The sequence below is a fragment of the Hyperolius riggenbachi genome, chromosome 4 (genome assembly GCF_040937935.1).
Source record: "Hyperolius riggenbachi isolate aHypRig1 chromosome 4, aHypRig1.pri, whole genome shotgun sequence".
Taxonomy (NCBI): Eukaryota; Metazoa; Chordata; class Amphibia; order Anura; family Hyperoliidae; genus Hyperolius; species Hyperolius riggenbachi.
In genome coordinates, this window is record NC_090649.1 from 50,862,422 (window position 1) to 50,876,054 (window position 13,633).

At 44.3% G+C, this 13,633-nt stretch overlaps 1 protein-coding gene across 2 annotated transcripts in view; it reads right to left on the reverse strand.

Annotated features, from left to right (window-relative positions):
- Positions 1-3,629: 3,629 nt before the first annotated feature.
- FDFT1 (farnesyl-diphosphate farnesyltransferase 1) overlaps positions 3,630-13,633 on the reverse strand; it is a 48,330-nt gene continuing 38,326 nt past the window's right edge. For both annotated transcript variants that reach the window (XM_068280035.1, XM_068280034.1), the window contains one exon: positions 3,630-10,637. In XM_068280035.1, coding sequence (XP_068136136.1) covers positions 10,425-10,637 — 213 coding nt within the window. In that variant the 3' untranslated portion in view covers positions 3,630-10,424. The remainder of the gene's footprint in view (positions 10,638-13,633) is intronic.

Below are 13,633 nucleotides of genomic sequence, written 5' to 3' on the forward strand. Positions count from 1 at the left end.
GGGGTAAGGTCATTTCACGTATCCCTGCTCAAACCTGCAGTCCATATGGGCCCTACTCCTCCTCCTCCTGTCCTGGTAGATTGTCAACTTGAGTTCGAAATAGAGAAAATTTTGGACTCACGCATTGTCCAGAACTCGGTACAGTATCTGGTACACTGGAAGGGGTATGGCATTGAGGAGAGACAATGGGTACCGGGGACTCGCATGCATGCGGATGAATTGAGGAAAGAGTTTCCTGCCTTACACCCCGAGAAACCTGGTAGGAGTTGTCCGGAGTCCACTCCTCGGAGGGGGTACTGTGATAAGACGCGGAAAAGCCGCTGCCTCTCAAGGTGAGGCGGCTTTTTCCGCGTCCAGCATGGCGTCAACGCGGAAAAAACGCAGCATGCCGCATAGGCAGAGCGGCGGAATCCGCATTGGCAGCGGCGGAATCCGCATTGGAGGCGGCTCCCGCACTCGGTTCACTGGATACATTGCAAAACAGTACTGGTGTGGCTGGGACTGATAGTCCACCTAGATTCAGAGTGACGCGCGCGCACAGAGGCAGAGCTTAAATAACAGCCAGAAGGGAGTCGGCTGACCAGGCGGGTCAGCTGACATTTTCCACTACTTTCATTGGTCCAGCAATTAGGGAGGTCCTGGAGAGGTCCTTGTGTATATATACTGCTGGCTGTTCACTTGCTCTTTGTCTGGCGTTGCGAACACATACGTGGGAGCACTCAGACCCGTAGTCAGATCCTTAAGTGTGCCGGGACCAGCTGGAGCTGTAATCCTATACTTAGCTAGATTCTGTTGATAGCTTAAAGTACTAGTTTGATTGTGATTATCTGTTATGACCTTCTGCCTGCCTGACCATCCTCTTGTATTCTGATACTCTGTTGCCGAACCCCGGCCGGCTCGTCCTTAGACTCTGCTTCTGCCTCTTGATCTTGTACCTCGATATTTCTGATACCCTGTTGCCGAACACTGCCTGTACCTAGACTCCACCTCTGCCTTCTGAATCTGTACTTTATCTGTCCATGTGTTACGATCTGGCTTGTCTGACCTCGAGAACAAACCTCACTATTGGAGGCGGTTCCTCGTCCTGTTGGTGACACTTTCTCCTGAGTGTCACTCTCAGACTTACCTTCCTACTCGCAGCCTGACTCCTCCCGCCTTGGAGAGTTCAGGTCTTCGGAAGGAAGCCGTGCAGTACTCACCACTGCACTGAGGCTCAGTCCTCTTAGTGTTACCGTTACACCAAACACTACACTCTACTCAAGTACAGAGGTTAGCTGGTATATCAGATTATCGGTGATACTGCAGATCACTTATAATCTGGTATACATCTGTATTCCCAGTGATACTGCAGATCACTGGTAATCAGATCCTCTCTGTGCTCCACCGTTCGTTACACATGCCCTGCAACTTCTTCTGTGTGGCAGATGTACCAAATAAGAGCCAGGGAAACTGAAGTATTATGTTTTATGGAGAAGAAAAGTAATAGTGATTTTTAACTTTTGAATTGCCTGGTTAGCATCCTTACTACTTGTTTACCAGATAAAAATAATTGATTCTTTCACTATCCTGCTTAGTGTTTATAATTCTGCATAATTTAGAATCTGCAAAAATGGCAAAATTACTCAGCATTTCATCTGCTCAATAATTAATAAATAGATTGAAAATGATTGGACTTAGTACTGATCCTTGCGGGACCCATTTACTACCATTCTTAGCCTTTTGTCCCTTAGTAGGGGAGATGTATGGAGAATAGGTGTCCCAAGCTGCATACACTTTGTACCAAAATGTACATGAAAACCAGAAATGATTAGCATCTTACAGACCATCTCTAATGAAGAAGGGTGGTTATAAGGGTGGGAGTCTTCCCAGAAATTCATGGCCTCAGAATACAAGTAAGTCTAGGTAGGGAGCAGTGTGGCCATGCCCCGAACACACCAAACTGCGAGCCTATTACGGTTACATTTCAGAGGCAAATTTATAGTATAGGTGAGTAATGGGTAGAACATGGCTGCAGCCTTACCATAAGTGAGCACACCCAAAAGTTTACTTTAAAACTTCAGGGTTCTGCCTAGCTGTGCAACTACTGGACAGTTCTTCACTTTGTGCAAGTGATGAAGATTGTTACAGAAAAGTGAAGGAAAAACGTTTTACCGCCAAAGAGGTTATAAGCCAAAATAAATAAACAAAAAGGTGGAGATAATGCTTAAAGGGAACCAGAGATGAACGTTTCACACAAAATAAACATATCAGTCGATAGCTTGTAAAGAATAAATGCTCTACCTGATAATTTCGCTGTTCCGGTGTACCTTTGAGTGTTTTTTTTATCCATTATTGCTCCAGGTAACATTCAATATGGCCACCAGCCCATATCCTTTTTGCTCCCGAGTTATGAGTTGTTCTGGATGTACTGTCTACACTCTAGACAAGCACATCTGTGTGCTTTCAACTTTATTATTCTGGTATGCTGTGTGGCTACCTGTAGAAAGTGTCTCATAGAAATAAAAATGACTGCATAGATCACACAGCAGCCACACTTGTCTGTTGTTTCAGACTCCGAACTTCTTTCTCAGCAGAACAGCCCCTCCCATGGCATCAGAGCTATGAGTATGCAAAGCAGGAAAGCTGAGCTAGGAGGGGGCAGGCTTGGGCTTGAAAAGACTTCACAGAAGACTGACTCAGCTATAATGATTACAGGTCTAACCTAGACTGAATGCTCAGTCAGGGATTCTTATCACAGCTGATAAAAGGCAGATTGAGCAGAGAAAAATGAAACTAAAAGCAGAGTAAATGTTTACTGTCATGTTCCCACTGAGAAATGTAGTAAAATACATGAGGGTGCTTCGTCTCTGGTTCTCTGTGAAGTGAACCAAAGACGAAGCACCCACATGTATGTTAGCATATATATCAGTGGGAACATTAGAGAAAACACCTACCCTGCTCTCGGTTTCATCCTTCATTGCTCAGCCTGCTTGTTACCAGCCCTGATAAATTCCAGACTGAGTATTCAGTCTGGCTTTGCTCCGGAATCATTATAGCCGAGTCTGTCTTCTCTGATGTCTTTTCAAGCCCAAGCCTGCCCCCTTCTGGCTCTGCTATAATGACTTCGCTATAATGATTCCTGTGCAAAGCCAGACTGAATGCTAAGTCGGGGATTTTATCAAGGCTGCTAACAAGCAGGCTAAGCAGTAAAGGATGAAAGTGGGCAGGTGTTTTCTCTGATGTTCCCACTGATATATATAGTAAAATACATGAGGGTGCTTCGTCTCTGGTTCACTTTTTTTAAAGGACTCCCAGGGTGAAAATGTTAATGTACCTTTACTTACCTGGGGCTTCTTCCAGGCTCTAGAAGTCTGGGGAATGTGCATGGTGACGTAGGTGCGTTCACACATGCATACGCCGACGCACCGATGGGTCAGCAAACCTTAGGGGCAGCCAGCGGGACACCAGAGAGCACCAGAGCTGCGGCGAGGGACCCAGAAGATTTCTAGGGGCTGGAAGCCCCAGGTAAGCAAATTTTCTTATCATGAAGTCCTTTAATGTCAACACAATAACAAAAATAACCCCCCCCCCCCCCTAAAAAAACAAACAAAAACACAGTAAGACAAGCAAAGACCGGGAAAAAAAATGAATCAATTTAACTTACGTTTTATTCAATAAAAATTAAAATACATTGTATAACAATGTCACAATACAGATCATTCCCTAAACTCCAGAGTAGAAAAGACTAACACGCAGGTACTGGTAGCGTTGCAGCAATACTCGTGTGCGATAGGTTGCAACGGAGTCACTGCTCCACTACCAGAAATTGTGACGCAGTGACGGGGACCTTTCCCATCAATCTCTCTTCACCGGAGACTCAACTGGGCGTATTTATTAAAACAAAAGACCGTACATACGATCTGTTCAGAATAGTCTTTGTGAAAAAGTGTCATGCTGACCAGACCCAATATTTTAGTGAAAAAAAAAAATGTCAGGTTGGTTGAACCAACTGCTGACTTCTTCTTAAAAGAGAAACTACAGTGAAAATAATGTAAAAAAAAAAAAAGTGCTTAATTTTTATAATAATTATCGTATATTCCAGCGTATAAGACAACCCCCCAACTTTTCCAGTTAAAATACAGAGTTTGGGATATACTCGCTGTATAAGACTACCCCTCTCACACCAAATAAAAAAAAAAAAAAAAATCATAGTGCTATGTATGAACAGATATTGGTGCTGTACTATATGTGGTACCCAATATATAGGTGATTGACTGGTTGGATTGGTAAACTCTACCTGTCCCTAAGTGGATTGTTTAGCTCTCCTTGTCTACCTGTTTATCAGAACGGTATGGAAGAATAGATTGCGCTGGGCCCATAAAACACACCTCTTTCACCCTTCAGGCCCACCCTTGTATCCTATTTACCTCCTTCTCTGCCTCTCAGATCTCGCACATGTGTGCCTGCGCCGCTTCACTACAGTCCTCAGCAGCGAGATCTGAGAGTCAGTAACAGGATAGGGCGTATCACCCGGCATCAATGACACCCGGCGTATAAGACGACCCCTGACCTTTCAGAAGATTTTCAAGGCAATTGGAAACAGCTGTAAACAGCTATTTCCCACAATGCAAGGAGGTTCACAGACAGGAAACTGCCAGGACCAAGGTCCTCACAGTTTCCTGTGGGAGGAGTTTCGCCACAATATCAGCCATACAGAGCCCACTAATGATCAGTTTGTGAAAAGGAAAATATTTCTCATGGGAAAGGGAGTATCAGCTAATGATTAGGATGAAGTTCAATTCTTGGTCACAGATTCTTTTTAACTCAGATACAAAACGGTAAAAACATCCTGCCAGTGTCCACATATAGTCTCCTGCCCCAACCCAGTATATGGGCAACAAGGGAAATTAGGATTAGGTTACAGAAGACATTTCAAAAACCTGACTAGTTTTTTTTTTTAATCTAGAACAAAAATGAAAGCTGTGCTTTAAGTGATCCAGTAGTCAAGAAAACTTAGTAGAAATGAAGAGGTCCCCCTGACATTCCTCCTTCCTGGGACTGCCAAAGTTCCAGTGAGCTCGCCCACACTGTGTAGGCACAGATGGCTCGCGCCTGTTCAGTAGCATGGAACCACTGCTCAGACTCAGAGGAAAAAGCCAAGTCTTTTTGGCCCGCACCAGTAAGTGAGCTGTCTGCGACTGCACTGTGCAGGTGAGCTCCGTAGTCCAGCTCTTGTTGACAGGCTTGCAGAGGTCTCGGCTCTGGAACGACACTGTGAAAAGCTACCGGGGAAGCCTCTGGAGGACCCAGATGCTTCCCACTCCTGGGGCAAGTACCTAAATCAGAACCTTTCCCCACCACTATCCGGGTTACTGTAATCCTATAGTAAATCCCGGTCTGCTAGTAAGCCTGAACACTGGACAAATTAGAATCAGAATCAGAATTACCACCTCTACCTAACTGGCTATTTAAAAAAAAGTGGAGGGGGCAGCTTCAGTTCAAGGCTTCTATTCGGTTTGCACCGAGAACTCCCATTTTATTTTTAACAGATGTCACCCAATTCTCAGAGAGAAGATTTTGATGGTCATTTAGGTAGAGCTGTCCCTAAACTATGCCCAGTTAATTACCAAAAGCTAGTTTACACATGGAGCATCGAAAATGAGAGAAAAAAAAAAATTGGATCATCCACATGAATGTCCCAGGTCCTCTTTTGGTCTTCATTGCAGTGGTCCAACTTTAATTTTGAAGAAGCCAGTGCAGAATCAGACGTGCGCAGTTTGGAGTTGAGTACTTAGACACCAGGGTAATTTTGAAGTCTTCAGAGGAAACCCAAAGACACAGCTAACGGGATATTATAAGCAGGGGCCTTGCAGGGGAACAAGGAGATTGACAGAGGACTTAGAAGGCTCTATAACCTAGAGCCTTCCCTTGTTAGGTTTTTATTTTACATGGGTACAGTTAACCTTTAAAAAAGGGGAGTTTAACATATGAATCTGCCTAGTAATAATATTCAATGAAATGCAAATGATTTTCAGTCAATGCTAATTTTATGCAGGTTGGGTCTTCGTTAAACTGGATAAAATGTGCATAAACTCTAAAATACTTCCTTGTTATATCTTTGGTGGTGATGACCGTACTGTTGAGAAACAAAAGAAAAGACCGTTGTGGGACCTCCGAAAGATATTCTGCCAAATCCTGGAAATGTTTCTGTAGATCTACAAAGCCAGACTCCTCCAAGAAGCAACCAAAGGTAAAAAGATTACCAAGCCCTTCTTTTGTCATTACAGATGTTAATCAAGTAATCAATTTTTATACTCTGACTCAAAGTGTGATTTCAGATGATGTTTAAAGTGTACCTGAGACAATCGGAATAGAAGAATTTATACTTACCTGGTGCTTCCTCCAGCTCCATGAACTCCATGGACATCCTCGCTGTCCTCCCAGGGGACTCTGTTCATCTGCAATGCTTCTTGTTAGAAAGGCTTCACTTGCATCGGCCAGGCTGCGCAAGTGTGTCCTGGTGATGCCCAACCCCTCATTGCACTCCCATTGCCGGAGCGTTCTACGCCTGCGCAGGTAGTATTGCACAGTCAAAGAACGTTCGCAGTGACAGGGAAGCACAATGGGGGCACACGCATGGCCGGGAAACCACAGGCAAGTATAAATTCTTCTATCCCCATTGTCTCAGGTTTCCTTTAAAAGGGTCTGTTGCTAAATTTTGATTAAAAAACAACAACAAACAAACCAACCAAAAAACAACTATAAAATGTTATTTCTAGTCAAAGCTCAATTTGGCAACAATATGAGGAATTCCCTTGGACTTTCTGCTGGTCTCTTCCATAAATCCATCTGGTTGTGGAGACACCATCAAGTTTATTGCTAAAGAGTTGGGTAGAGTTCAATCCTGATTGGAATAGATATTACGTGACCAAGTGATATGAACTGCCAATAGGAGATACAGCTCAATGGATCTACTCCATACTAAAACATTTTGCTTTCAGTGGAGTATGCCTTTCGGGCTCTTTTTTCATAAACTTTGGCTGATGAAGTACTGAACCACCCCAGTTTACAACTTGGAACAATTCTAAAGTCACCTGGCCAAAAATCTAATGGTCGGTCTTTAGGAGAGCAAATGCCATCTTCAGGAGGAAGGCTCCATATTTTCTGAGGGCTCTACTGAGCACCTTACATGGGAACATAGGAAGGTCCAAAAGAACAGTTTATTTAAATAATTGTATTTGACTAGAGGGGGCTTCCATCCAGCTGGGATTACAGGAGACCGTTAACCTCACAGCCTTTTTAAAAATAGTCACTTTATCATACCTGCAATTTCTCCAACTTTGGTCTGTAATTTTGCCATACGGTTGAAAATAACTTACATCTTCTTCAGCTGCTACGGAACTACAAGTCCACTGTGATAAGCATGCTAAGGCAAGAGTAGCAATTCAACAATAATGAAGACACCATGACCTGGTATTATCACAGTCACTGTGTTTGTAACATTTCTTAGGATATCTGTAGAAGCCTTATTCCATTGTAGTCAACAAGGTCTCAGTACTTTTAAGACAGGTCTAGCTTCCTACAAATGAGGGGGAAGGAAGAAAAAAAAAAAAAAAAAAAAAAGTGTAGCCTCGCACTCACTATAGAATCAAACCTTTAGATATCTTTGGAGTGCTGAGGCAGGAAAAAAAAGAAAAAAGGGCATGACACCCCTATAAATCATATGTATGCAGAAGCTGGCACATCCTATGAAATTCTTTATTATCCCATCTAAAGAGACATTTTGGAACCATGTACAGTCCCTTTATCAAGGCAACGTATGCCCTAGGCCAGTGCTCCCCAACCCTGTTCTCAAGACCCACCAACAGTACATGTTTTGTGGAAATCCACACAGGTAGGTAATCGGCTCTGCTGAGACACTAATTATCTCACCTGTGCATTTTTGTGGTTTCCTGCAAAACATGTACTGTTGGTGGGCCTTGGAGCGCTGCTCTAGGCAACCATCTACAGAAACAAAAACCAAGAACATCATATGTCAAAACACATTATCAACACTAATCTATCCCCACTACCCCAGATACGTGCCTATGTAAAAGGGGAAAAAAACAACACCATTAAAAAAGGAAGGGGGAGAAAAAGACCAACTGTGTACAAAAAGACTATTATATCGTAATTCACCAGATTGTTAGTCTAAAAGCCCATTGTCTAACAGATAATCATACTGCATACAAGTGTGGCAAGATGGCATGCTTATGGCAGCATACTCGTGCTACCTTGCATGCAGTATTTGTTTTCTGTAGATGGTTCCCTAGAGCATATGTTGCCTTGATAAAGGAAACCTGGAAGCAGTTAACCATATCGAACAGTAGTAAGAGTCAGGTTACCTGGTTGTGAGAGCTTGACCAGTCTATGAAATGACCAGGCATGGCAAGTGCCCACTCAAAGAGAACTCAAGAAGTCTTATGTATAATAACTTTGAAAACCTGCAGAGTTAGGACAGAAAATAACCATAAAAGGCACCCATAATACCTTATGGTATCTACTATAAATGTAGCACTTTTGATAAATGTTTTACTGCATACAGTTTGTTAGTCCAATAAGAGGTTTCCTGCAATAACTGACAGACAGAGGAATTTGTACCAGAAGAAGTACTGTAGTTAGGCTTAGCTGCAAGAACAAAGTCAAGACCGTCCTACAGCTATATCCAGCTCCTCCCACAAAGTCAGAAAGGTGGGGTCTCCCCATGGGCTTGATTCACAAAGCGGTGCAAACTGTTTAGCACGAGTGTGCTAAACAGTTAGCACGTGAAGTGCCGTTCGCGGACTTTTACATGTGCAAAGTGCCGCGATTCGCGCGATCGTGGACTTTTGTGCGCACGATTTGCCATAATGCCCGCAAATCACGGCAAATTGTGCGCGCGAAAGTCCGCGAACGGCACTTCACCCGTGCTAAACCGTTTGCACCACTTTGTGAATCAAGCCCCATGTATTTATGTACCTGAAATTTCAGAAAGTACCTTACCTTTTTTAGTTCTGTAAAAATAAAAATATAATTGCACAAATTCTGGAGAATCTGATATGCTGAAAATTGTCCCAGCCTGCAAACCTACACCAATCCAGTGTGGGAACGAAAATTAGCCAATCAAAAGCCATTTGCTGCTGACAGCAAGGTGATTGGTAGTGACTTTCACTGGCTTAATTTCTTTTTGGAATCCGTGTGGATTTGCAGGTCAGGACTGGTGCAAACTACAAGAGTTTACTTTTTAAACGCCAGAGATTTTTTACAAAATCACATTGCTCCAGTTTAAACAGGATAGGAGAACATTAGCAGGAGCTTTTAAAATAAAGCACTCAGAAAAGCTCTTCTGGTGTGCACCAGCCCTCAAAAAAAAGGTTTTGCCCAACCCCAATAAAAATCCACACGATCAGTTGATAGTTCAGCTCGGTTGTGTGTGGTTACTAGTAATTTAAAATACAAAACTAGTCAGCATTGGGCATTTGCAGTCATTTGAATCACCAAACAGAAGTTTTACTTGATTTCCTTCTTAGTTAATAGGATTGCCTTACCAAAAGGTTCATCTCTTTGTCAGACTAAAAACTCCCAACCAGGCTGTCTAAATGTCCTGCCTGAACTCCATGCTGGTAGCGGACATTCACATCCAATGCTAAACATTTCAGTAAGTCGACCTGTCATAGTAGAGGAAATCAATGGCATCTTGCCTATTTCCCTCAGGACAGTTATCCTTAACCACAATGCAAGTTCTCTCATTTGTTCCAAACAGCACCTTTCCTATCAAACTTTTTTTTGTAAGTGTCCGTTCTCAGCAATGAGCGGAGGGTGCAGATGAGGCAACTTTTCGGCCTGACATTCTGCACCAATTAGAGAGAAAAACAAACATGACAAACTGCTCTAGCAATTTCAGAGTAGGGATGGCTTCTGTCCGGTTCAACCTAAGCTTGGATAAGCCCTTTGGAACAAGCTGAAAGACCACTTCAGAACTGTTATCTCTTGAATCCCCACATTGAAGAACTACATCAGCCCCGATCAGAAATGTTGCAAAATGTGAATGGAAGTCCACCTCCCTAGTTACACCTCAGACTATCGACCCTTGGGACAAGTTCAGATGGTTGACAAGTTACCAGTCCAAAGCGCTCCGTCTCTCACAATCTATTCGAGGTCACAGTTCAGGTCCAAGTAATCTGGCAAAACTGCAAATCCTAGTAATCATCCTGTGCAAATGTCTAACTTGTGGTCAAACATCATGGAGATGAGATGCTACTTTTCAACCAAGCGAGGCATAACAAATGTGCTTTGAGTGCTACGATCCCAGCTAAGCTGGCATCCATGGGAAACTGCAGTCCCATAATCCTCTTGGTGAAGAAGCACAGATTACTATCAATGGAAAAGTGAGCTGAGATGAAGGACAGTTTATGGTCAGTCCTGGATCACTGGCCTGTGTGGACCTCTTCGGAGGCCTGCACTGTGCTTAGGTACTGCCAGCTCAGAGCTGCTAGGAGCATGGCACAAGACAAGTATATGGGGGAGAAGTTGTGCCGAGACACCAGGGGACCATTTTGAAGACTCAGCTTCCTGATGCTGTCTGCGATCCTGTGTGTCCGCCCTGAGGATGGATCTGTCATTGGAATCTTCTGGTAGATCTGAGAAGATAAAAATGTGAAGTCATTTAAAAAATTTCCACAAACCCAATATATGGATGCTAAGGCAATTATGTGTTTGACACCACCAAGCAAGTGCTTCAGGATAAAGAATTATAGTCCACATTTTATACCAAAAGGAAAAAGTCTCCAAAAAGTAGCATCCATATGGTGGCAGCTACGTTTTTGTGTAAGCCTTGCACACACGCTAGACGGTTATGGCCAAGGTGGCTGCCTCTGCCGGGATCCAGAGTTCCGGATTGTCTTGGATGAGACCATCGCTATCCTTCTGACCTCTCCACTCCATTGTGCCCTGCACCCTCCCCCCTCTATGGCATTTGTCCCTAAACTGTCGCTCCACGGATAAAGTATTGATCTCGACCGGCAACAGTTATTGCAGTCATCACACCCTAAAAACTTTTTTTTTTTTTTAAAGCTGTGCCAAAAGTGTACGAGAACCTCAGCCTTAAGGCTGGTTTCACAGTGGGACGTTACAGGCGCACGTTAGAGCAGCCTGTAACGCAGCCCACCGCACAGTAATGAAAAATCAATGGGGCTGTTCACAGTGCGGACGTTGCGTTACATTGTAACGCTGCGTCACAAGACAACGTACTGCATGCAGTACTTTGGACGCGGCTGAGCCGCGTTAGACTGCTTGCACATGCTCAGTAATGTTGGGGAGGAGCGGAGAGCGGCCAGGCACATGGCTAATTAATATGCACTGCACGTTATGACGTGCAGTGTTTACTTCCTGGAGCAGCCGCTCTGTGCGGCGATTGGCCGGCGGGACCACGTGATGCCGCATGCGCACAAGAGTGCGCATCACGGCATCACTGACGCCAGAGTGAGCTGCACAACGCGGCTCACTCTGACGTCCAGATCTAGCACCACCAGGCGTTCCGTTAGGGGGACGTTATGCGACCTTAACGCCCCCTCTAACGCAACGTCCTGGTGTGAAATTAGCCTAAAGGACTGGAGTTCAACATGCCTCCTCTAATACTTTTACCCATAGCCCCTGAACAAGCAGCATGCAGGTCAGATGTTTCTGACTGAAGTCTGACAAGATTAGATGCATGCTTGTTTCAGGTGTGTGATGCAGCCAAAAAGATCAGCAGGACAGCCAGGCAACTAGTAAGGAAATAAAAATGGCAGCCACCAAATTCCTCCAAACTCAGTTCAGACGCCCTTTAAACTGTTCACGGTAGGTAGGATTCTAATATTCACAAAAAGAGTATTACTTTGGATCAAAGACAAGTAGGATAGTGCCGGCTGCTTACCTGGTAGCAGTGTTCCGGCGAGTCCTCCAGGACGGCCCTCCTGAGACTGTGTAAGTCTCCCCTCCCAAATCGGAAACACCTGACAAGAATCAAAAGCAATTAGTATAAATTCCACCCCCTCACAACCTCCTCTAGTTTAAAGAAGAGAAAAGAATCCACGAACCACTATCATACTTAAATAATATATATATAATAGGGCCGGGAACCTAGACGGCCGTCCTGGAGGACTCGCCGGAACACTGCTACCAGGTAAGCAGCCGGCACTTCCTCCCTACGTCCTCCAGGACGGCCCTCCTGAGATCTAGCGAGAAATTTACCTTAGGGTGGGATAACGGCCTGAAGAACCTTGCGTCCAAAAGCTTGGTCCTGACTAGAAAGGAGCTCCACTCTATAATGCTTGATGAAGGTCGAGTGGCTGGACCATGTCGCGGCTCGACATATCTGCTCTAGAGAAGCTCCCGACCTCTCCGCCCAAGATGCTGAAAGGGATCTGGTAGAGTGTGCTGTAATGTGGTCAGGCACCTGTAACTGCGCCTCTGAATAGGCAAGGTATATTAGCTGTCTAATCCACCTAGACACTGTCATTTTGGATACATGAGACCCCCTCTTAGTACCCCCAAAAGCTATAAAAAGATTAGTGGAAACTCTCCACTCTCTGGTTCTTTCTAAATAAGTCAGAACCGCTCTCCTGACGTCCAGAGTGCTCAACCTCCTTTCCTTATCATTCTGTGGAATAGTCAAAAAAGGAAGGCAGTACAATATCCTGGGTTCTATGAAAGGATGTGGATACCTTGGGTAAATAAGAGGGATCTAGTCTGAAAACAATCTTATCAGCATGAATTATCATGTAAGGGTCCTTTATTGATAAAGCCTGTATATCCCCTATCCTGCGAGCTGAGGTAATGGCCACTAAAAAAACAACTTTGAGTGTAAGAAACTTCAAAGGGACCGAATCCAAAGGTTCAAATTTGTCTGATGTTAGGAAATCCAATACCAACGACAGGTCCCAAGGGGGAACAAGCTTATGGGGAACTGGCTGTGACCGTTCAACTGACCTCAGAAAATTTTTAACATAAACGTCGGCAGATAGCCGTTTAGACAAAAAACCAGAAAGAGCCGACACCTGAGCCCTAAGCGTACTGACGGTCAAGCCTAACTTTACTCCCTGCTGTAAAAATTCTAGAACAGAAGAAATGTTGTCTGACCTGGATACATTCTTCTTTTTCCAGGCTGAGAAGGTGTACCAAACTTTATTATATTTTTTCCTAGTGGCTGGCTTTCTACAGGCTAATAATGTCTTAACCACCTCCTTAGAAAACCCCTGCACTGTCAACATCTGCTCCTCAGGATCCATGCAGTTAGATTCAAAAATTCTGGATTCGGATGGAGATTGCCGCCCTGTACTAGCAGATCCGCTCTGTTCTGAAGATGCCAAGGTCCCTGAAACACTAGGGACTGCAGTAGCAGGAACCAAGCCCTCCTTGGCCACCAAGGGGCTATTAGTATCACTTCTGCTTCTTCTGTTTGAATTTTCCTGAGGACCCTCGGTATTAACTTGAATGGAGGGAATGCGTAGAGCAACCCCTCTGGCCAAGGAATCGACAGGGCGTCCAATCTGCTCATTGAAGCAGAAGGATCCAGGGTACAAAAATCCTCCACCTTTGTGTTCTCTGGATTTGCGAACAAATCGAGAACTGGAACCTCCCAGCGTTTTGTAATCTC